Raw genomic sequence first — 25,473 nt, forward strand, 5'->3', positions numbered from 1 at the left:
AAGGTGAATTCCGTTTACGCCTTGTGTGAAGACGGGATTGCCGTCGCAGAATCACTTTATTATCAGACTCATAAAATAGCCAGAGGTGAAACCCGAGGGAGGTAAAATTAAACCTTGACGTAGACATAAATTGAACTGTAGTTAGCGATGGCTAGCATTACCTTCAGGTGAGATAGAATGACGCAGCGTTCAAATTTTCAGGATAATACGAATTTTGAAACTCATGAAAAGACAGTAAAACCCCACGAAATTCATGACTTTTATTCTTTCATCTCGTAAAGATTTGGAAGAACATGGGACTACCTAAAGGGCAAGCTACCTGAAGCAAAACCAACACAATTACTAGCAAATAGTTATGAGATGCCGAAAAAACTGCTCTGTTCGTAACATGGATCAAGTCTGCTGATGGTTTTTCTAATGGAGCTGTAGAGAGGATATTGGGATGTACAAATCCGTTAACTTCCCAGGATACATCCGTTTCCCTGACAACCAATTAATTCACTGGTCCCTGAGGATGATTTTGGTATGGCCACCACTTTTGGCTACATATGATCTTCGTAAGCATTCATCGATTGCACGTATTCCGTAGAAGATGTAACTTAACGAAACCAGTCGACGTAAACCTGTATATTGCAGCGAATATGAACGCAATTGATTAAACCTCCGCACAAAACAGCATTTCATAAATCTCTAGGCCTAGCGGCTGTAATCATCACGTAGTAGCTGTAGAGGAACAACTATTTGTCTTTCGTCGTACGTGAATTTTACATTTTTTCAAATTTCTAAATATCTTAAGCACCGCGGTAGCCTTTCATGAACATCATCTTATGTTTTCATCATGGAATGGAATCCTACAAAAAAGCCTAGTCACTGCAAAGTAAAATGATCTCATTATATATCCTTACCCTACCAGGGTAAGGTTATATAACGGGCATAAAAATAATAAAGGGCAAATTACCCACTACTTGGCGCAAATGGCCTCAGCAGTCGCTTGCATTCCCTAATAACTACTATTACTACTACTAAGAACTTTCAATGAAAATTTGACAAAAATCAGGTGAAATATTTTACAAACACCTCGGACATATAGTTTTCTTGGTAAAATACAGCGTGCGGCAACATTACTTCCTTTTTTTCAAACGCAAAACGCTTTCAAAAAAGAAAGTCATTTTTCCGCACTCTGTATTTCAAAAGGGTTGTGATGGAGGCAATAACCTACACATTTGAATGCATCTAGCTGAATTTTAACATATAAATGTTTGCCTCCACGACACACCCTATCGTTTATTTTAGGGTCCCATTGGGTAACTCTAACTCAAATGTCGTTGATTTTAGGTCAAAATGCAGTGAAATGGAAAATACAGCATAAACGGCTTACGGCACAATAAACTGCTTGTACACTCTTAATGATGAGAACCATAAAATTTTCTAGAAAAAAGAGTTTTTCCGGATGGCTCGGTAGCATAACAGAAAACTGTCAATTCTTCAGCCGAACTTAAGGGTAATCGTGTACTGGTCACTTATCGGCTGGCGGGAACATCTGGTGGCCCAGCCCACCACAATTGCGAAGAGATTACCACAAACACCAAATGCACGCCAAAATTTTTATGGAGTGATAGCATTTTCGCCGGGCTTTATCGATCGACATAAAATTTAATCCTGGATCTAAGATGACAACTATCCTTCAGAGTACATGCATATCCACTTATTAATTCAATTGTTAGCGTGATAGCATATTTTATGCCAAAATTATTACCTGCAAGAGCCATGGATGTCAATTTTTATCTCCAGCACCTGCTTTATAGAGATATTACAAATTAAATGAGACGTAGACCCAATATAGTATATCACTAACCGTGTAAGATAGCAAAATTTAAAACGTATCGTCTGCTGGCGGTGATAGGGGCGGACCTGAGAACGGCAACCGGAAAAGTGACAGAAGGCACGACCTTTAAAGAGGGTAACTCCCCCCCCCCCCCTATCGTTTTCATCTGAAAATATGCCTTGATGATATGAAAAATATACGCACCTTTTTATTCTGTATTGGCCGCTACATATTCCCTACGCACAAGCTGCCTCAAATTTGAAAGGGCGAATTACGTTAAACGGATGTGAGCTCAAGACTTAACTTATCCCCGCGTTTAAATCACACTCGTCCCCTTTCTATTCCCACTGTGCTCAAAACTTCTGGAACATCTCCGAATATCTCTCATCAACGCTCAACAAACCTAAATTATAATAGGAGATCACCATACGGATTTAACGTATAAAAGAATAAAGCTTGGCCAATTTCACTTCAAATGCTAACGACTATTGAACTAGGGCCAGTGCCCAGGGTCTTGCCAAGGGGGTTTCATCAGACAATTTTTCAATACAAACCTCTCATAAGAAAAGGCGTCCAATGTTGTCAAACTTCTCATCTCTTGGCCTTGAGGCTCGAGAAGCAATTTACCGCTGACGGTGAAAGTGCGACATCAACGCGCGCCATTTCGCTCGATACTTGTCGTGAGATAAGCTTCGCGATATTCTATGACCCCAGCTGTTGACTAGCCTGGCCGCCGGCTGAGTATTACACACAAATAAATGCTAAGTGAACTGAGTCGGAGCCTTTCCCTAGGAAGGAGGAGATAGTCCGGGTGGTGAGGAGAAATGAGTGGGAATTATCAATCGAACTAGGCGGCTTGCAACCAGTTAAGATCACGATAAGGACGTAGAGAAGGATCGCGTAGCCCATAACTTCCCTCAATACGAGTAGTACGTGTGCCTAGATGAATTACTCCTTTAAAGTTGACAACAAGAGGTTAGAAAGGATGCAAACGCATACCTGAATTCGCAATGCAGACTGTCAGCCGTCCTCTCGCGGTTGAGAAAGATCAAGAGGTGCGTGACCTAATTCAAGAGTTTGCCAACAACCTGCCTTCACACCTGCCCATGCTCCCCACTAAGCGATTTCCTCTAATCCAAAGATTTTATCAGAGTTTTTATGCAGAGTCTGCCTTGGTCAAACGATAAAATTTCCGAAAATCATCTTTCGAGTTTAACGTCATCTTCTGTGGAAAAATTCCCATGATTTAAGCAAGAGTTAAACTTTAACGCATCCGATTGAAGTTAATCTCGAATTGTAGTTGGTTTCAAATTCTATGTAATACCTATACAGCATAAAAGTTACAATGTGATCAGCAGACTATTACCCACTTCTCCCACACATGAGCGAACTGATGGGTGAGTGCCTCGAGATAAAGCCTTCATCTGCATATTCGTGCCGTATACACTCACTTGTTTCAATTTAAGAATAGGAGTTGTCTGCGAAAACATCAATTAACAACGCGAAATGATTCCGAAAATTGATTCAACCGGGACTCAAGTATATTTACTCGTTGCCATTCAAAAATCATCTTTAAAAATACCAAAACACTAATTACAACACTTCGTACCATGTAAAATAACAAAATGTGATTACATATATGTGAATTTTGACGAACTTAATGGTTACCATTAACTTCGATAGATTTCAATTTTACCCCGGAAGCAATAAATCAAAAGCGTAACAGTTTAAGGTTGGGAAAAATATATAGGAAAAACTCTCATATGAATAAAAGAAATATGATTCTTACCACCGCGGGAATACTGAGTGAAGTGATTCGGTCATCCAGCGAACCCTTGGACAGCTCCGGATCGAAATAATAGAAGTTCCTCTCAATGAAGGTCACCGTGCCATTCTCCGAATCCCACGTCACGTTCTCCTTCTCTATTCTCTGCCTGTAAAGAAAATCAGGAACATCTTAGGACCGCCATTAAAATACATAAAAAATAGCTAATTTTCAAGAAACACTTCGTTCAAGGACAAGGGAAATATTTTGAGGTCGTGCACCGTCTGACCCAACTCATCAAGAAACTTTTCAAACGGTCAACTTTTACCCCGAATTTCAAGCAACCCTTAACGCTATACAACGCTGGTGCGACACTTGGCAATTAGAATTTTACTTAAAAAAGTGCGTAGTCATACATTTTTGGAAAATGAGCAATTCCAACCTGAACGCTTACTGCATTGGGAACACCGAAATGGAATGTGTAGACTCAATTAATACCTAGATGTTACCATCTCTCACGGATCTCGTGAAACGCATACGGGGAATGTGTGGACAAGCTGATAAAATATTAGGATTTATTAGAATAGTAACTGTGACGAAAAGTATTGATAGAAATGAGCTCTTACGGCTAGTAATATAATTATAACGTAGTATAATAGTAGTATAATAATAACGTATTCACCTTTCTTATCGTCTCCTTTTTTACTTTTTACCCCTCCTTGACTTGTGGCGCTAGCCAACTAATTTCATTTTTACTTTGTTTAGAAAGGTAAACTGTTTACGGCTATTGGAGTTTCATATTTATTATGTGACGAAAAGGTCAAAGAGAAATGTTACCTGCATTGGTTAGGCCTCATTTACAATATGTTGCAAGTATATGGGATCCCCACGAAGTTGAATTGATTGCCGAATCGGAACGCGTGCAGCGTAGAGGAGCTAGATTTGTAAAACGTTGTTATGATTAACTTAGAAGCGCATCGAAAGCATAAGAGCAGCTAGGCAGGGAATCACTCACGGAGCAATGATTAAATTACAGATTGAAGCTCTTGCATTAATTGGAAGGAGGGACCTTTAGCAGTGATGTTGAAAATGTATTATTACCCCCATCGTACTACGGTAGGAGATCATGTCAATAAAATTAAAGAGATTAAGTGTAGATCAGATAGATTTAAGATGTCATTTTTTCCACGAACGATTAGGGGTCATAATAACATTGTCCGACCGCGGTAGGGTCTTGTTCGGGTAAAAAAAATTAGTCTGGTGAGTATTCACCCTCTGCCACACACCCTAGCGGTGGCTTGCAAGGTGTATATAAATACATAAATACATTTAGCGCACATCGTTTTGGGAACTGTATGTTTGTGGAACGAGAGATTTTTTTATTTTTCGATCATCGACATCGATCGATAAATATCTTCCTCGGGATAAGGCTGCAGATCGAGAGCGTCGCATCAACCCCCTCGACACCACCCACCCGCTTCACTTCCGAGTTCAATTCCCTGAGGGAATTCAGAATCTCTTCAGATCCACGCTCGACGACATCGCTAACGCCACAATGAGCCACGACCAGCAGGTAGCCTGGAATCCTTTGACATGTCATCAGAGCTTCCTCCTGTCACACACCCAAGCGGCTGCATGAAGGGTACTAAATTAAGAAAGAAATAAATAGAAATTTCGCGAAAAATCCTTCCTTATATTCACATGCCATGCTCCATCGAACATAATCGCTTAATCGCCCCTTCTCGGATATGGAACGGAGGCAATATTTGTCTTTTGATTATCATCGAACAGCAGCGGAGGAAAACCCACGATTTTCTCTCAGAAAATTTCTGCAGGTTATCTTTCTGCTCGACACACCCAGGTCCGCCGACCCTGGGTTTGAACATTGGACCTTGTAAGTTGGCGAGAGCTAGCGACGCGGTTCTGCGTGGAATTCAATGCGTTTGTTTGCGGACGGGTGGTTGACCCTCGCTAGGTCTAGAGACGCCACCAGCATGCCTCACGCCGCAATGAAAGGCCTTGAGCGATAAAATGCCTCCTCCAAACATCTTATGTATTCCGTTCCCTCAGTGATGGAGGCCACTCGTGTTAGGTTCGGATCTCGCCGTTCATAAAGGACCAAGGTCGATTCTTTTAGGATCCTCGTTTAAACTTCACAACGGAAAGGCAAATCCACACAGTCGCTCTCACTTCGATCAGAGTTCCTTCCCTTCCTCCCTCTCGCTCTTCCACCGTCTCACTTTTCCCATCGTTTCCCCTAGGTCGACTATATTTAACAATATTTCCTTAGGCAGTAAAGGGTTTTTTTACTCCCCTGTAAAAGGAAACATGGAGGGCAATATCGAGATTGGTGGGGTAATTTACGGGGAAAATTAATCCCTCGCCAGTGATCAGACACACAAAATACTAAGACGTTTACATTCACTCAGAGTAAGGGCGTTTCCCGAATAGGTTTACAAGTAAATTAATCCTATTGCCAGGGACCGTATTCGGGAACTTAAAAATACACATACAGTCCCAAATCCAAAGTTGGCCCAAAGTAGTTTATAGGGAAGTTTTTCCTTTAGCAGGAACCAGTTCTGAGCTACCTTAACCACTTAGGTGTTTACTAGGAAGAAGTCGAATAGGTTTGCGAAGATATTAATCCAGACGCGAGGGAAGCATACCCCCCTTGTAAACGTGAACGTCTGGGTATTTTGCACGAGTGTTTCATCAATGGCGAGGGACTAACCTCCCCCGTAGATAACCACACTAATCTCAATATTCCACTCCTTTTTTTTACGGTGGTAAAAAAAACCCCTACGGCCTAAGTAAATATCATTTAATATAGCCAGTCTTAAAAGAGGCCGTAAGAAGCTCAATGTATCATTTATATCGCCTAGGTATTAAATAGAGGACTGGTGATTCGGTCTACCCTGAAAGAGACAGCCGCCATGGGCCTGTACATCAACTTTCTACGCTTCACAGAATTTGAAGAAGTTTCTCCCCTGTAGTAGTGTTTGTACAGTCAACCAGGATGGACCTTCACATTTTAATTGAGTGTTACGCGGTAAGATATTCCAAAAGCTACGTATTCGGCCACCGAATTCGGCGCACGACCGGGCCATACACCCCTTCCCACAATGTTTTACTTGGTACCTTGAGAGCGTGGCATGGTAAAGTGGGCAGAGCACTGAGCTACTGAATGAAGCGAAATCTCTGGACACCCACACCTCCATCAAACTTGGTGTAGTTTCGGGTACCAGATAATCTCGGGGAAACTCCAGGTAGAACAGTGAAAGGAACTGCCCCCTACCCGGAAGTGCTCATTTCACACTAAGTCTTAGATCTCGACCCTCCACTATCCAAACATTAAGATTATTTCTGTAACATATTGATAGATATTTATGGATTTTTACCATTTACCATGAATTGGAAGAGTTGTCAATATAAATATTTCGATGCATTATATATTGGCAATTCGTTCTAAACACGAATCTATCTTTTATGCATGGAGCTCTAAGTAGATATTCTCAGTCCTTTTTGCTTTTAATGAAATGAATAACATCATAGAAGCACAACCTATGGTATTCAACGAGAGTTATCAAATTCTGTATTCAATTCATTTATGTATAATGGAGTTGGTGACAGCAAAACCTAAAATACCCTATGGATAAGCACTTATTTAAAAAAATATTCTCACTATGTTTTGACCGAAGAAAAATGCAAAAATTTGATTTCGCCGGTTGCCAAACCGTTCATTTCTATTTTCCTCGCAATCTTTTAAAAAATAAAATAATACAAAATTACACACTTATCCAAATATAGAATTAAATATATAATATGACGGATAAACAGGTATATCTCTTCACTCCATGTACTGCTTACGTTATCTCGCTCGATATCAGTTGCCTATAATCTCTGACGAAGAACATATACATTAGTTGCAATCATTCATGTCACCTCATAAAACTTGAGTCGGTCAACGGGTTCCGTAAAAATAACCAGAGACATTACCCCTTCGGGTGACGTACTGGGTAGGGTCAATGAACCACATTGCGTAAGTATTGTCAGGGGTTTCCGAAATTCCGTTTTATAGTAAGAAATTGCACTTATCAATTACTATATAGTGGACTCACAACTTTTCAACTCGGTAATTACCCTCGCGAAATGGGAGATGACGAAAAAATGTGAAGCGTTTCCAGCAATAAGCTCTTCAAACATGTAGGTACCCTTCAAACAATAAAAAATTCATTGAAATACATACATTTTCGCTTTTTTAAGCGTCAGCTCATGGGATATCATCTAAATTTCTTTTAACTTCCAAGAATACCATATCACTTCAATATACATTAGCGATTATTTTGAGAGAATGGCCACAAACGCTTACTTTCCAAAAAATGGAACTTAGACAGACGACTCCCTGTAAACGACAGGCATGATAGAGATACTAAGTATTGCATCTAATGAATTTCAATGCTACTGAGGTGACTACAGCAATACAACTATTTAATGTCCACAAAAAAACAATATTTGATTATGCTCGTCTTCTTACGTGTAGTACGATGGAGATCTAAGAGCCCCTGCCTAGACGGCACAAATTCTTCAACTCTTTAGGTTCAATTTATAAATATTAAAATTGACGTAACATATCAATCCAGCAATACGTTTAACACATTGAAATGTTATTAAACAACCAACATGGCAGATGTCGAGGGGTATTAATTTATGAACGTCATAATATGATTTACGTGAAGATTAACATCGTATTTTAGTAACAAATGATAAAATACCATATGTTTATCTTCCCTCATTTTATTTCAAATATTTCACCTTCTGTTCACTGCAGTAAATGACAACGCTGCAGAATCGCGAACAGTGGTGAAGAACTTGAATAATTTTTTTACCGTCAATTTCCATGCATTTCTTACATCAAAACCACGAGACAGTCTAGCGTACGACAGTTGAACGGAGGATTCCAAAACCTAGGAGCCTGCCCCGGAAAAGTAACGCCGACAGCAAACAACTCCCAGCTGCGTGTGCTTCCATGTCCCCTCAATCCACTCTCCCTGTGAGCCTCCCCCTTCCCCTAACTTCCTTTCCTCCGCTCACATTCGGCTACCAAGCTCTCCCACCCAAACCTTCAGGAAATAATAGGCAATGTGCCGGAGGATTAAGTATATCGTAAGTACGAAGAGCGAATCCCAGCCACTGCCATTGGATCCCACTTCTGAATTGGACACGAATGGCCTTGGTCCAATATGGTACGTGAGCCCAAACGAAAATTTGTCACGTCGCGTAAGAGGTGTGAAATAATGAACAGCGATTGTAAGAGACCGCTAAAGGAGTTTAAAAAAACCCACTTCGAAATTAAATCTTTTAAATTTTTGTGACTTCCTACTATGGACGCTGATTCGGGAATTCGATTTAGTCATTACCTCCGTGCGGCTCGATGGCCTAAAATACTTTCCATCCATTTTAAAACAATTATCTCTAACCAAAATGGATGACGTAGGTCGGCGGGTGCGAATGCATGGCCTTCCGTAGTAGTTATTAGGGAAGGCGACCGACAGCTAAGGTCATTTGCGCCATTATGGATGGATAGGAAAGGATGAAGGGTGGAGAGAAACCCGGCGTCGGCATTAGCCTACTCTTAATGAAAGGCGCCAAGGGGTCCGCAATTTAAAGTCCCATCCGACGGACGGCGTACCCACTCAGAGCGCCCTCCACAAGGCACCTCAAGTAGGGATCGGGACACCAATGAAAATCATGTCGTCGCCGGGACTCGAACCCGGTCCCTCAGGGTGGGAAGCCATTAAGTTAGCAAGCGAACCATTCCAATCCCCATTGCCTCCCGTTAATGGTGCTTTTCAGTAGTAGTCTTTAGGGGAGGCGACCGACAGCTAAGGTCATTTGCGCGTGCTTTTCACTCCCTGTCGTGGCATCCTACGGTGGCTTGTAGGGTATGCTTATGAAAGTAGTTTCAATAAATAATAATTTTCATGTGTACAACTTAATAATTACATGCGAAATTATTCCATTTCACCTGGCACTCAGAACCCTTACGCAATTTTTTTATTGTTTCGGAAGGATAAATATAGCATTAAAAAATTCAAAGAACTGCTGAAATTAAAGAACTAATGTAAATAGCGTGGTCTCCTTATCGATTTTTAGCAATTTCACCACTTTTTATATATTTTCCATTCCTTCTCGTCTCTAATTACTTTTAATCAAAATTATACTGACAATAATGACGTCCTTGTCACCATAATGGCCGTGAAGTTAACATCAAAGTGCACCTGACGTATTGCCAATTCGTCCAGTCTTCCCGTATTATAGAAAATATTTGAAATGTATTATTATTCCCATTGTACTACGGTAGGCAAGATCATGTCAATAAAATTAGAGAGATTAAAAATTATAATGAACTCAAACGACCTTATTAAACATAAATTATCAATGCTCCTGGGTCTCAGAATCCATTGAACATTTAAGTGAATGAGTATTGGGTGCAGTGCCAAAAACTAGTACCCAAGTGCCAAAAAAAGTCTTAAGAGGTGAATTCCAAGAGTTTATTCGAGATTGGTGTCGCAAATAGGACACTGTCATAAATTCTTCTGCGGTCTTTCAAATGGGCGTTGCTGCGCTATGACAGAATAATGTCAATAAACCGAATCATTTGATATAAACGACTGCCTCAATTTTCGGCTGACGACTTCAACGCGCACCGCATGCGTGATATGATCCATGTGGATCCATCAAGAGGAATGAAATAATATGATGGACTAGTAGCATGCCATGCTCGTCCATACCAAATGCTGGGCTCCGTCTCAATTGGTCATCTGCACTCGAGCGTCTTAACCTTTGCAAGTGTCTCCTCTCTTCCAATACACCCCTTGAACAATTGAGCGACGCGATTTTCATATTTGGATCCATTATCTACCTTCTTCTGACGTCCACGGCGACGTTTTTTTTAACAAACATCGGCTTGAAAAAGCACGGCAGGATAACTTTCGATCTTAACAATAGAAAGGTTGTTAACATAATTTGTTTCTCTAAATAAGTATTTATGTAACGTATACTTATATAAGGGGGCACCCGGTCATGGCGACTTTTTCACGCTGGTGATCAGCACGATTTCACTTTCCGAAACTTTTCTGGGCTTGTCCTTAATGCATGTATAAATAAATGAATATATATATATATATATATTCATTTATTTATTCGTACACACAAATACAGGTTTCCAGGATCAGAAATTAGATTCGTAATATTTAAAGCTATACGGTTTTGCATGAATGACGTTTATAAAAATTATTTACCCACGTTTTCATATTATGAATTATAAATCAAACCATTGAGGAATCTAAAACTCTCTTACATGGAACGATTATTCTTCAGGAATGTCATAGTAGCACGACTTGACTTCGTAAAATAACTCCAATTTGATAAGGCAGAGAGCGTAACAGTAACGAGGTCACATTTATTTAAAATAAGAATGAGGTCAACGGCTAAAAGCTTCCGACATATAACCACCCCCACCTTTCGCTTACATTAAACTATTTGAAACGCATTTAGTAAATCTAGATTTATAGAAACTAGTTTATAAGAAGATATTGGGAACGAGTTTCTACCATGAGGGAAAATTCCATAAAAATGTGATATTGTAAAAATGCCTTTGCCTAATTCAGAAAAGAGTAGCTGCGAATAAATTAAATTAAGATATCTTCTTCATCATCGAAATCATAAGCAAAGAATATTCCACAGATCAATTTCAGCTGCTTAGAAACAAACACTGAAGGCCACGCAATAAATAAAACAATTAAATCTGTGAATACACGTACATGTCAAATTGAATTCTTGAAAACAAATAATTTTCAGCCCTCCAGCCCAAGGAAAGGCGAAAGTTTCCCTCGTTAATATCAAAAAAGGAAATAATTTCGGGAAATTACACTTTTCAAAAGAATCCCCAATAAAAGAGCTATGTTGTATAAATGACGACTCGGTCAACATACTAACCGTCAAGTAAGTTGAACAAATCAGGCGCCACCCTCTTGATAAAAGTCGTTCCACGTTCGCATGTAGTTAAAGTTTTATTCAAAGGCGCTCATTACATATCAATGTAGTTTCCATTTAGAATATTTGCTTCTATTATCCTCTACATATTCTTTCCATCACTCTTGAATTTTTCCTGGTTCAATTAATAATTTTCCCGACGTTTACGGCGTTTGAAATTCCCACACCAGAATAGAAGAATCAGATCTTCGTTTTTCTGTGCCAACCGGCGGTTTTCGAGAAATCTTTTATGTCCAGAAAATCATAAAGCGTGCGCTTATGCGGTGTGTGTTCAGGGAAACGCCTGGGCCAGAACCTTTGTCCCTCTGGTTGTCAGTCTTAAAGCTTTAGCCAAAAGAATGTGATGCTACTCGTCCCAAGGGATGTACATTCATTATGAGGGTCCATCCGAAGCCTAGTCGCACAACGCAAACTCGTTCTGTGACGAATGCTGCTAAAATATACCCTCTCTGGTTCTAATATGACAATCGTGAAACAAAAACTTAAAACTACTAAATGACATGGCTATCGCCAATTCCTACATCACGTGATACCGCGACATTTCATTTGACTAAAGATAATCTAATTCTGATTGATAAATTTTAAAAGAATTAGTAATTTTCCACAAATGTGGAAGTGTGGAAAATTTCAAACTCTTTTAATATGGACATCAAACAATTCCACGAAGGAAGCCTGAAAGTGAGAAGCATAACTGATTGGCAAAAATGAAAGATATAGGGAATCTTTTATCAAGTGATTTTGATTCATCCGTGAGCTGGATTCCAAGATTATATCCGACTGCTCTAAAAAATTAAAGCAGCCGCGAAGACAACTGTTGAAAAAATTTCTTCGGTTCACAGGTTTATAAGCAATGATTCAATCTTTCCCAGAGATCGATTATGAGTAAACATTTCGTTTTATTGATATAATTTACTTTTTGAATAGAAAAGAAATATTCTTTTGCTGCAAGCCGAAATTTTCAATGTGGAATTAGGAGGAAAGATCAAGAAGAAGCGGATCTTACCCACTTCTCAGAGAGCTTTTAGGTCTGGTCAGCTACATCGGTTCGAGGTTAGGGAGCTAGTAGCATGCCAGTTCAACAATGATTGAAAATAATAGATAAAACCAGAGCAATCATCCCGAAGATTAGTTTGACAGTGAAGGGTACAGCTCGCCTCGTTCTAATCCCTTATGCAGCGCGTGAAATTAGGGCTGTTACCCTGTCCCACCCGAGGTTCCCAAGAAAGATCTGGCGGTAGCAGTTGTTTTGTGGGTAGGCCACCGATGGCTGAGGACACTTGCGCCAGTTGTGATAGGTGGTCAATTTTGTGTAGGTAGTATTTCAGGGAATGAGAGGGGTGGACGTTGGAGAGAAACCTGACGTCGCCATCCACCTGCTCTTTAACGAAAGGAGCCAAGGGGTCTCACACAGTTCAACGTCCTATCTGACGGAAGGCACATTGCGCTAGAAGTTTTCTCCAGAAATTACCCCGAGTAGGGAACAGGATACCACTGAATATTTCTGACACCATGGGAATTTTAACCCGGTCAATGGAGAGAATGTAGCATACAAGCCAATGCACCAACGTGGTCCCCAGGAGAGATCAGGCACCCGGAAAATCACACACCTTGAGGGCATGGTAATCAAGTGAGGAGAGCAATTGGCTTCTAACGGTAGTCCTCCTGATTCTATTCAAGTTGACGCCTCTGGACACTCACAGTAATCCACGCAACTCATTATTTAAATGTAGGCACATTGAATATTCGCATCATAAAAAAGGATGAAGTAGAAATGCTTCCAACCAACCTCGATTAATGGCCTAGTGGGAATTTTATGAGTAAAATCTCCTGGCAGGAACCTATCCTCATCTGGATGAACTCACTGAAGTCATAAATGCGGCATAAAACCGTATAGATATCCATGAAGCTAAGTGATTACATTCAACGTAGATTTGGAATCAATCGTCACAGGGAAATACGCCAATTGCATTGATAGACACGATAGATTTTTATTTCAACGCTTCGTCTCATTACGATGTGAAATGTTCTCCAAGGCCACGAGAGGAAGCAGCGAACATAAATTAGTAATGCACTACGCCTTACTTCATAACGCTTAATTACGAAAATACTCCTTCTATATAGCAGTCTGCAAGTCACCACCAGGGTGTGTGGCAGGGGGTGAATCCACATCGGCCATGAAATATTAAGTTTAAGTTGCGCTTAATTGATAGCTACAAATGATACAATGACTAATTATAAATACTTATGCTTAGTTAGTCAATCCGGAAACTGGCAAGCTGAGATCATTCGTCCGGTAATTTTGATTCCACGCGGTCATTACGGAAAGGAACACTACTACAGCAATGAATTTATTCTTACGAGAAAATGGAAAGGTCTCCCAAAAGTTAGAAGTTTGGAGTGAGAGTTTTAGACCTGGCAAATACATTTCCTCTATTAATCGAGAATTGAGATTTTTTTTCATTGCAGTAGAGAAGCCATCATTCACTCGCCAAATAAGAGAAATGTAAAAAATATTTACAGCAGTTGGAGGACGTTTTGTTGTAATACCATACAGATGTAATGGAAACGATACGGCGGTACATATGGCATAAACATTTCAGCATTTTAAGCTTCAATTAAAACCTTCGCTGAGGATGCTGTACGGCCGTATTTTACCTCTCGGATGGTTAACTTACGTGAATGCATACGGTCCCATCTCCACGAAGTTCAACTTTTTACTGGGATTCGTTATGTCTTCCGGGTTGGTTAGATTGAAGAAATGGTAGAGCATGGTCAGCTTCATCGGAGCCTCCATCCAGAGCTTGTGACTATCCGATCCTTCAGAAAGGATGACATTCTGAAAATGACAAAATTGAACATGAAAAGTTGCATTTCGATGAACGCTTTTCTGAGGTGTAGTTTTTTCACGCAGAAACCACGCAAAAGCAATTGACACGAAATTAAGAAAAGGATCTCGCAGCACAGATGACAGAAAAACTTCTCCACTCAGATAAAATGGAAACCACTATGACACTTTAATCAATTGAACTCATCCTCAGGGGTATTGTTTGAAGAGAACATTAAAATATCAGCAGAAATCCATGAAATCGAAAGAAAAAATACACTCGCTACCTCATGTTCAAAGAAGTAAGACAATACGGGACAAACCTAGAGGAAAGAACCCAAACAAAATACCATGGCACAATTATGGGAAAATATTTCCAGGGAAATCAAACCAATTGGAAATTAGTGCAGTGGGTCAGTTTTAATAAATTTGAGTCTGAAAATTCACGACCTCAAATCTCATTTCATTTCAATAACTCAAAAAGTTTAGCAAGAAAAATTAATAACACAAGCAAGAGAGATTTCGACTTCTGTCGTGGTGAGTTCGATTGATATTCCACACCAGGAACCCGGTTTTAAATTTCGGCAGTGAAGGAATCTTTTCCGAAGGCCGCGGAGAGAACTTCAAATGTAGCCCTCCTTCCGTGAGAAGGGACGTCAACTGCGTGATCCCTTCGCGCCTTTAGGGTAAGCTATCGCCGATGACGGGCTGGCTTCCTTACCCTTGCCTCCTCCGTTACATAACGCATCTACTAAAAAATCCCCAAATGGTGAAGGAGCCTTAACCACAGCAACGATAAAAGTGAAAAAAATCACCATAAGAATTGGACATAAGAGGTACGATCTAGGGCCACTCAAATTTCCTATCGGGACAGCAATAAATTAGAAAGATATGATTGAGCTACAGTCACAGCGGCTACTTTTATGAATACAAAGCATAGATGCTGTACCGTACGGTACACGATGTTCATGTCCCTTCCGCTAGTGCGAGAAGCGTTTTCAATTTTAAAAATGACACCGTTTGGCGCGCAAGAACAGCGTGTAATCATCCATTTTCTCCACTCTCGTGATTTAACATGCATCGAATTCCATCTTTGCTTGAGTGGAACATTCGATGAAGATATCATGGCTGTGAAAAGTGCTTCGTGGCTGCGACAGTTCGAAGAAGGCCGAAGTCGTGTGATAAAGAACCCAAGATGCCTAGGTCATGGACCAGCTTGTTTACTCAACGGGCCCAAGTGGCCTCCTATGGAAGCGTCTTTTGCGGTCAAGGAATCACGGCATCGACGTGAAAAAATTGGTACATCTACATGAAAATTATTCTAAAAAGTAGCAGAAGTTTCAACTTTCTGGTATAAGCAACTCTTTTATGGTACCTGATGATAAATATGATACGTTGAAACTTGAACGCACCCCTTCTATCTCGTCGCAGGATATTTCAATTGTCTGTTAAATAAAAAGCAAATCAACGACGGATCCATTTTTTCGGGGCCGGAATCAGTGGTGTGCAGGGAATCGTCGTGGTAAGGTCACACAAGCTGTGGGGACTAAACTCGTCCGCAGCAAGGGAAATCGGAATAGAAGAGGCAACATTTTCAATTCATACAATTAAAATGCAACTACTTCAAAATGCGACTGCAAGCCTTTGGTCCCAAAACTGAAAATCTTGGACAGGACCCCGTCGGAGTTTCCGTTACACACCTTGGAAAAAATCTGACATCTTCAACGACTAAACGGGAATGACTGATTATCATATCCCAAAAAGACCCAGAGAAGCAAGCAAGAAAGAAACTCACCGAGAGCTCTTGGTTCGATAAAAAAACTATTTCCTCTCTCCTTAATGGATGTTGCGAGATCGGAGACAACCAACAATCGTACGAAATTCAGTCATCGTCTTTTTTACTCGTTCTGAAGCTTCTAACATAGATTCCAACGCAATTAACTACTTCGTACTACAACGCGATCGTATTGGCCACCGCAGTCTTTCTACCAACACTAGCCTCAATGCAATGATTGGATCTCACCCTACTGAAGGTCCCGTATAATACTAACATAAAAATTCTCTGGAAAATGAGTTTTTGAAAGTGCAGTTCATATGAGTAAGGGCAAAATTTTCATAAGCATAGATTATTGTTCCAGGGCATGCTCTTAACTCAAAAATTTCAGTTAATGGAATTTCAGAGAAGCCGGTACGGACTAACGACATGAGGAAATCCCAAACAAAAATGTCCCTCGCAATCTCGTGCATCGAACCAATCGAAGGAAAACGGACCAATTCAAACAAATACCTAAAAAATATTATCAAGTCAAAATTATATGCATGGTTCTTCATTAACGTACTCATGAGACAACTTTCAACAATTACTATTAGCTCAACATTTTACTAAACATTCTAACTTTCCCAAAACAGTTTTAAATTTGCAACAGTTATATCCGCTATCTTACCGGCATCGAACGCTAATTTTTAATTCTGAATACTTTGATAACTATTCCCGCAATCTGTCATAAAACTTACCAAGTAATTACATTTCCAAAAGAAAATATCAAAGATAACTTGATCGTCATAAAACTTCTGGACATGGAAAGGAACGAAGTCGCTATTAACGTTTACCACTCTGGGAGGAGAGAAAATTTCAACATCATACTTGAGTAATTATTCAAGAGCATTAAATACATTATGACATCATTTCTTAATGCAAGCGGAATCATGGGCGGTTAAAGCCAATTCCAAGATCCATATTTATTTGCGAGGAATTTACTATGAATCTGTCTTAATGACCTATTTCGTATAAAAATGTTTAGACCAGCGGTACGAACGGATAAGCAGTTATCTCTGTCATTGACCCCGTAATGAGAGCGTCCGCTTGCTTCAAGAGTGGCCATGAAGTTGCAAACATTTGAGCCACAAAATCGAAAAATATCAAGACTGTACATACGTTTGTGTAATCAATAGTGCAATGCCGTTGATATCAATCACGTCAATCTCAAAATCGGGCAAAAAAACTAATGGAAAAACACTACTAGCTCCTTTATTCTCGATGGATTTCAATGATTGGAGGCTTAATCGATCAAGTTTTCGGAGATTAAAGAAAATAACTATACGAAAGACAATATTTGTCTCACGCGAAACGTAGTCAGCCGATTTTGTAGATAAAATCTAACACCGTTAACTTCACAACAGATCAATAAGCAAGATTCGGCGGCCCATTCATGTCAAAATTCTAATTAAAGATATGGGTACTATTGTTTCAAACCCAAGTTTCAACACGATTAAGTGTTTTTCTTTGCAAAAGAATTGAAAATATATTTCACTATAAGAAAGATCGTGAGAAATAACTGAAGCTAAAATGGCAGAGGAATAACAGCGAATGAAATAAACTACCGAAGTTTTCAAGGCGAAAGTGAATTTGATGAGAATCTTGCGCGCAGTATTTAATTTGTGTAAATGAATATAAATATATTATTATTTGTCCAAAATAAATATATTATATTTTTAATCCTCTAACTCATGTTGCGTATTTGGGCTCCGAGGGGGATCGAGGTGGTGTGGGGGCTAACGTACTGGCTTCCCACCCTGAGGGCGCGGGTTCAAATCCCGGCGGTGTTGAATATTTTTCAGAGGTATCTCGATCCCTACTTGAGGTGCTTTGTGGAGGGCGACTTTGAGTGAGTACGCCGTCCGTCGGATGGGACGTTAAACTGCGGACCCCTTGGCCCCTTTCGTAAAGAGCAGGCTAATGCCGACGCCGGGTTTCTCTCCACCCTTCATCCTTTCCTGTCCATCCCCTATGGCGCAAATGACCTCAGCTGTCGGTCGCCTCCCCTCAAAACTACTACTACTACTTGGGCTACGAAAGAAGTTTTTGTAAAAAGAGTTATTCTGTCGACGTATTACGAGAGTACCGGCTAACGGAGGGACCTAATGCCGTTTCGGGCGATGGTTACAAAGCTTGAAATGAAAACTTTAACTACTGGCCTATATAATTACTATAACTGAAAATAATGTACCAAAAAGTATCATGAATGCGTACGCAAAACGAGATTGGATGGAAAAATGTACTGCCTAATTTGAAGGCCGCTACTCGGTTATGGTTTAAAAATAAATCTTCACCACACCACATTTCAAATTCGCAAGTAAGCATATGGTACCAGGAGAGATTGAGATAGGTATCTGTGACTCATTGACTAAAGGCATCCAAAAACTATCGAGATAGCTAACTAGTAAAGTCATACGTACAGAGGGAAATGTTCTATTTAACTACCGAAACAAGATACTTTCTTCAATGAAGGAAAAGAATAAATAAAATTAAAGCCTCTGAAACCATTCATATCTTTTCCGGCAGCCCGCTTCTGATAGACGGCAGGCTTCCCGCAGTTCTGGACTGTTCTGTGGAATAACACTGCCAGCAGCCCGGACGGTAACTAAGAATAGTTGCTGATGCATAAACATGGAGCAAAAACAGTTTTTCCAAAGTTGCTTGATCTCCTACCTCAAAAAGAAAATTGGTATCTAGCTATCGATTTGGAAATGACATAGCTATTGTAAACATTCCGACCATACGGGCCCGTAAGTCCAATTTTTCCGTAATTTTCTTCGTTACCAAACGCCAGAAATGACGAAGGTCAGGACGAAGGAAACTGGTACTGAGTACGAAGCAATGTGGATGGTTTCAAGTGTCAACATTAGCACTGAAAACTTGCGAAGGCTTTAAATAGGTCAAATAAACTCACAGCTAAGGCGGTATTCTTTTGCGGTGAGGAAGAGAATTTAAAACACAATTTAGAACACAAAACAATACGCTAACAACCCCATTTGTGGTGTGATTTTAATCATATCTTTATAACCAAGTGACAAAATAATAGACTAAAACCCTTTATCGTGGCATGAACCCTTTATCGTGGCGTGGGTTACATTAATGGTCACAGTTAATGCAGTAGTAGTAGTAGTATTTAGAGGAGGCGACCGACAGCTAAGGTCATTTCCGACATTAGGGATAGACACGAAAGGATTAAGGGTGGAGAGAAACCCGGCGTCGGCAATAGCCTGCTCTTAATGAAAGGCACCAAGGGGTCCGCAGTTTAACGTCCCATCCGACGGAAGGAGTACTCACTCAAAGTGCCCTCCACAAAGCACCTCAAAGAGGGAATCACGATACTACTGGAAAATATTAGACCGACCGCCTCCAGGATTCGAACCCGGGCCCTCTGGGTGGGAAGACAGTACAATAGCTACCGCACCATCTCGATCCCCACAGTTAATGCATCTAGAAACTAGCATGGAATACATATAAATGTGGATGGATGAATGCGTCAATGATAGTACCGAAAACTCGAGAAGGTTATGCATATAATTTGGTCAAAACTCAAACATAAGTAAGGAAGGATTCTTCTGTGGCGAAAACGTGACCCTAAAACAAAATTTAGGAGGGATTAAAACGCGATAAGCTAGATATTATTCTGGGATGAAAGGATATTGCGACAAAAACCTGTCGAATTAATTAGCCTTAGGTTACGCTGATTGCTTTGCTAGAAATGAGAGCAGGCGAAACGTCGACGGCGCGGCGCATAAAGCTTCCGATGAGGATTGAAGGAGACGCGTGGACCACGCGGTCGGTAGCCACGGTTCAGCGCAGAGACGGCGGCGGGGCGAGACGCTTGACAACGCCCCTTCTTCTTTTTGCAACAGCCCTCGGATTCCGTCTCCTCCTCTCCTTCGCTCGAAGCGGCCGACGCGGATACCCGGAAGGGAGCGATTGAGGACAAGGCTGAAAGCGATTGGGGAAGGACGGGAAAACTTCGAACGGAAAGGAGCGATCCCTTTGCTCTTCTCTCGCGCGATTCTGGGTGGCGCGGCGCCGAGCATGGAACGACTCGGCTCGAATTCCCAGACAGAAGTGCGAGACCTCTGATTCCTCAAGCACGAACCCAGTTCCAATCACGTATGCATAGATTTGAGAGCATTCCATTGCACTAAACGCATAAAAATTCCATCCCTGCGATCAATAATCTACGACTTGGAAAGGGGTGCCAAGAGAGAGAAGGGATGGGAGAGTTAATGAGTTAAAAGTCATCATTAACTGAACATATACATACACGTATACGGTAATATAGGTTGACTTTTGCCACTAGTTTTAATAATGTTTCTTAGTTTTAGGATTGAACGCTGTGTCCCTTGGATTAACCAAAGACTCGTGATAGCTATCTAAAACAATCTGGACGAGACAATACAGGTGGTGCTCTATCGGCATCTTTTCCATTGCTCAACCCGATGTAAAGCGATAATTAAACCATTAGAACGACCAGCTCCACTATTCCGCTTCATTGAGCGACTGAGTGTTGTCGCTATGGCTCTAGACCTGTTGCCAAGCACCGTCACGAATTCCAGAGGATAGCAATTCTATAAACGTTTGCGAATACACTCAGCATAAAAATATCTTAAATGATAACGACAGTCGATTCGGATTTCAAACCTCATGGGAGTGGCCCAGTTTGTGAATGAGACGTATACGGTGCTGACCATGGCCTTTTCAAAAATTTAGGAGGCGGGGGAAAATGGAGTTAAAAATAGTGGGAGAGATTTCTTCCCCCATTTTTTTTGGCTAAATTCTTCACCCCACACACACACCACAGAGATATCGTCATCCTCCCCTCCCAAAGGACTATTTTCCCCCGTTCCTCGTTCCTCCGCTTCCCCCATTCCAGTTACACTTATCTCTCGATTGCGAATGTCGGCTAAAACCAACTGTTAGCCCGATGAAGATGCCATTGCCATCGAAACATCCGCAGCTTCTATTCCTATTCCGCAAATATTTTCCCTTTACCACCCCATCCTCCTCTTACCCATTCAACTACACCCGCAAATCGTGCCATCCACGGTCACTCAAGAATAAATTATACACTTATTAACATGCAGAAGTCATCGTCAACATCAACAGCACTTAACCATCCATGAACTATGATATTCGTTTTCAACCGTCAATAACCTTACCTCCTCCTTACCCACTCCCCCTTCCTCCCCTCCTACACCCCACTTATTCTTCTCCTAATTTTTAACTCGATTTCCACCCTCCCGTAATATTTTCTAACTACCAGTCAACACTATATTAGTCATGATGACGGTATGCGCCAAAAATAAATATCTTCCAAACAAATAATTTTCCTTCCGTCTCTCTAAAGGATTATATGAACAGAGATTTCAATCTACTGTATTGCACACGAATATGCTAGCGTTTAGTGAAACGCGTTCTGCCACGTGCCGGGAAGAGTGTGGAAAACAAGTTATTTTTTTAATCTTCCAAAATATTAATGAATTCATGCCTCTTGCAAGAGCTGGCTGAAATCTAGAGGTGATCTGGAATGAAAGACGTGAAATTTTCCCGTTAATTAAGATTTCCTCCCAAACCTTGAGACTTGTCGGTTCGTTTTTTTCCACCCCGGGAATGAATCTTGCCAGTCGAGTAAGATTTCCTTTGCCAGTGTGTCAGTAACTCAAGTTGTCCATCCCACTGGAGCATCTTACACATCAAATTAATCTATTACTATGATGTGTTCACCACGTTATAATATTTTCGAGCAGGAATCAAATCGAAAAGTTCTGAACACAACATTCGGTCGCAATCCATCGCCAAAAGTACACCCAGGAGTCAAACAAATCACCGGCAGAATGAACCTCTTCCGAGTGGTTCAGATAGCCTCAGTGGACCCCCGAATCTCTTCTCGATCGATTTTCTATCGCTGAAATGAATAAGCAGGCGTCGGAAAAACTTAACCGAGGTCGAGGGATAACAATTTGACCCGAGGCCCTCGATTGATCAGTCCCGCGCAGATTTCCATCTCGCCGGCTATTCGAGCGCAGGACGTATCTTGTGTCTTGCTCTGAAATTTCTCGTGCCACTCCTCTCCTCCGGAAAGACGTCCTCGGAGAGAGCGAGGTTAAGGAAATAATAACAATCGGGGTCACCGAGCACATGCTCTGCATAAACTCCCGAGCTGGGAGTAAAAACATAAATGGCGACGGCGCCTTTTTGGCATGGTGTCTGGCAATGGTCCCAAGTCATCCTTGAAAGACGACCAGCGAAACAAAACCATTTCAAAGGCACTCGGCGGGCATTTCCCTAATAAAAGCTCGGAAATATGAAGACGCAACTCATTTGGGGGGGCCATGTCGACGGCGGTGATGAGAAAACATTCCAAGGCTAACGGCACTTCCCACACGAAACGAAAAAACCCATGCCACACTCCCACCTAGACACGAAAACAGAGCAGCAGACGTGGTAGTTATAAGGGAGGGGGGAGGAGAAGGCGATCGACAGCTGAGGTCATTTGTGCCTTACGGAATTCGTGAGTAACATGGTGGAGATGGGTCATTCGGGGAATGGGGGAAAGGATGGAAAGAAATCCGATGTCTACGTTAGCCTACTCTTCGCCTAGGGATCACACACAATTTAACGTCCCATTCGACGGACGGCGTATTCCACTTGCAATGTTCTCCACTCGACACCCGAAGCAGGGATCGGCGTACCCTGATAAAACCTGCCACAGCCGAGATTCGATCCCGGATGGGAAGGCAGCACACTTGTCAACGCACCAACCCGATCCCCACGAAAATATTAAACCAGCCCACAATCAAATCTAATTATTAAGAGGAAAAAGGGGTGTGTATATGAATGGGATGAACACAAGGGGAGTTCATAGACCAAGTTACAATTAAAGTAGTACTTTAGTATCAGACCGCGCTGGGGGGCGAAGGGTAAATATTTTTATCTCATCCAACTAAGTATTGTAGTAGCTTGTCCTTCATGTTACCTACTGCTTCCCTGGTATGCATAGAGAAGTGTGTCTCACTTAGATAGCAGTGCATGTACTTATATTTATCATGATATTCTTTCTTTTAATTATTTTACATGAATTAAGAAAAACTTGTTTTTCGATGTCGCATGCCTGGTGTGTAATCGCCCACTGCCACATACCCTAGCGGTGAGTGGCAGCCTACCATGTAAAAGAGGCTAGAATACGGATGTAACTAGAAATAATTGAAATGATTGGCAGGTAACACGACATGGTGGAGAGCCGTGACAAACTTTTCCGTTGGCTTCCCACCTTGAGGGACTAGGTTCGAACCCCGGCTGCGGCAAAAGCGATATCTCAGTACCTCCTTGGGAACTATGTTGAGAGCACTTCAAATGGAGTACGCCGTCCTTTGGCTTAGACGTTGAATTGTATGTGAATCCTTGGCGACTTTCTTAATCGTCGGCTGATGCCGACACCGGGTTTCTCTCCACACTTCCCTCTCCCATTCCCTGAAAATCCTCGGAATCCATGGAATTACCCGCCTATTCCTTTCGACGCATATGATCGCGGCCTTCGGTTGCCCCCCCTATTCCTTCTAAAATAAAAAAAATCACGTTATTCCACTCTCCGTCTCATTCGGGTGATGGGATATTTTTTTTGGCGAGCGCGTTTTCGTTACAAATCACATTGGAATGAAATATAAATCGTCATTTAACAATTACCCGGAGGCGACAAGTTTAGCATCTCATGCGAAGGATTGTGTGATGACCTTGCCCTGAATCGCTTACCAATTAGATAAAGGATTTATGCAGAACGGTCCTTCAAACGCCGGAGATTGAACCCCGCATCTGGGAGGCCGGAATCATCTCTGGTAATGCAAGACTTGGAGTAATTCGTAAATTTGAGCTCTCCCGCCAACTCAAGAGTGGGAGCGAGTGAAGAATCTAGCACATAGTGTAGGTAAACAATCATCTCTAGCAGAAAACCTTTTGTAAACAGAAAAACTGGAAAACTTAAAGAGATGAAATAATGAATAGACTATTCTCTTTCCCTTCAATTAGACTCTTTTCGCGACCGTTTGGGATTCATATTTGAAAACAATGAATCAATAACCGAGCATCAACGACAATAGCCGCCTGATTCAGAGAAATATGTTATTAAATACGAGAAAATATACCATTACTAATAACAAAACATACGTCTTAGGAGACGAGGAGACTATGAGTCACCTCTTAGTAGTCACTACGGAGTAGGAGGCTCACAAGGTAAATGCCGAGGGAGACACCTAAGCCCCGCAATACACTGATGTCATGCCCGTGACAGGAAAACAATTATCGACGTTTGGAATTCCAGGAATAGCCTTTCGCTGGTCACTTACGACATCAAAGCACGAGAAAGAAAACACCTGAGGAGGCTGTAACCTGGTAGTATAATATCAACAAATAATGCATCGGTTTCTTATTAAAATAATATTTTTCAACATTAAAATTTGCTAACAGCACACGACCGGTTTCAAAGAATATTGTCGATGATGGCGATATCCGTCGAAGCCGGTTGAGTTTCTTAAGCCAATCTTATCACGGAAAATACATTACTTGAATAATAAACCTTTGTTTCTTTTATGAGTAGGCGCAACAAACATATTTTGCTCCCCGATATATCGGCTGGTGTCGTAACTTTCTTCGTGGAGACTTGAAGGCTATTCTTGGATTCAAATTTATACTCTTATCAATACCGTACGTGGGCCCAATATTTATCCAAAGAGACGACATTTATGGATTAATAAACACGGCACAGGAATTTATGATAATTTAAAATAGGATGTGGCTATGAAAATTCGTGTAACGAGCGACCAAATGGCGAGGAAAAAATGAATGCATTTGAAGAAATGAGCATCGTGGGGACGACGAGGCGGGGTTATTGTCACTTATCCGTGTTTTCTCCGAAAGGCATATTAATCCATTTTAAATTATATTTTCCCCTTGAGTAAAGAGTAAACTTACACAATGAAGTGACAGGGAATCAATAGAGAACGCTGTAAGAGTTCACGTAATTTGGCAGTATTCCGAAGGAATTAAGTCGTTGTTGCAGAGAAAATCAAATAGGAAAGACGCGTCGGCATGTATGGAATACGCAAATAAGATGGACGTTAATATTTAAACATCGAGCGCTGTATCGCTCGGGAACATGATCTTAGAGGCAAGAAAGAGAATGA

The 25,473-nt window shown here is 41.1% G+C and overlaps 1 protein-coding gene across 1 annotated transcript in view; it reads right to left on the bottom strand.

The window, feature by feature from the left end:
* The window catches only part of LOC139700127 (protein croquemort-like), a 101,001-nt gene that overhangs the window by 68,519 nt on the left and 7,009 nt on the right, over positions 1–25,473 (bottom strand). Inside the window, exons 2-3 of the mRNA XM_071598658.1 lie at positions 14,321–14,481; positions 3,615–3,759 (exon numbers count right to left, since the gene is read on the bottom strand). Coding sequence (XP_071454759.1) covers positions 3,615–3,759; positions 14,321–14,481 — 306 coding nt within the window. The remainder of the gene's footprint in view (positions 1–3,614; positions 3,760–14,320; positions 14,482–25,473) is intronic.

Source organism: Hetaerina americana, unplaced genomic scaffold (genome assembly GCF_022747635.1).
Source record: "Hetaerina americana unplaced genomic scaffold, ioHetAmer1.1.p SCAF_10, whole genome shotgun sequence".
Classification (NCBI taxonomy): Eukaryota; Metazoa; Arthropoda; class Insecta; order Odonata; family Calopterygidae; genus Hetaerina; species Hetaerina americana.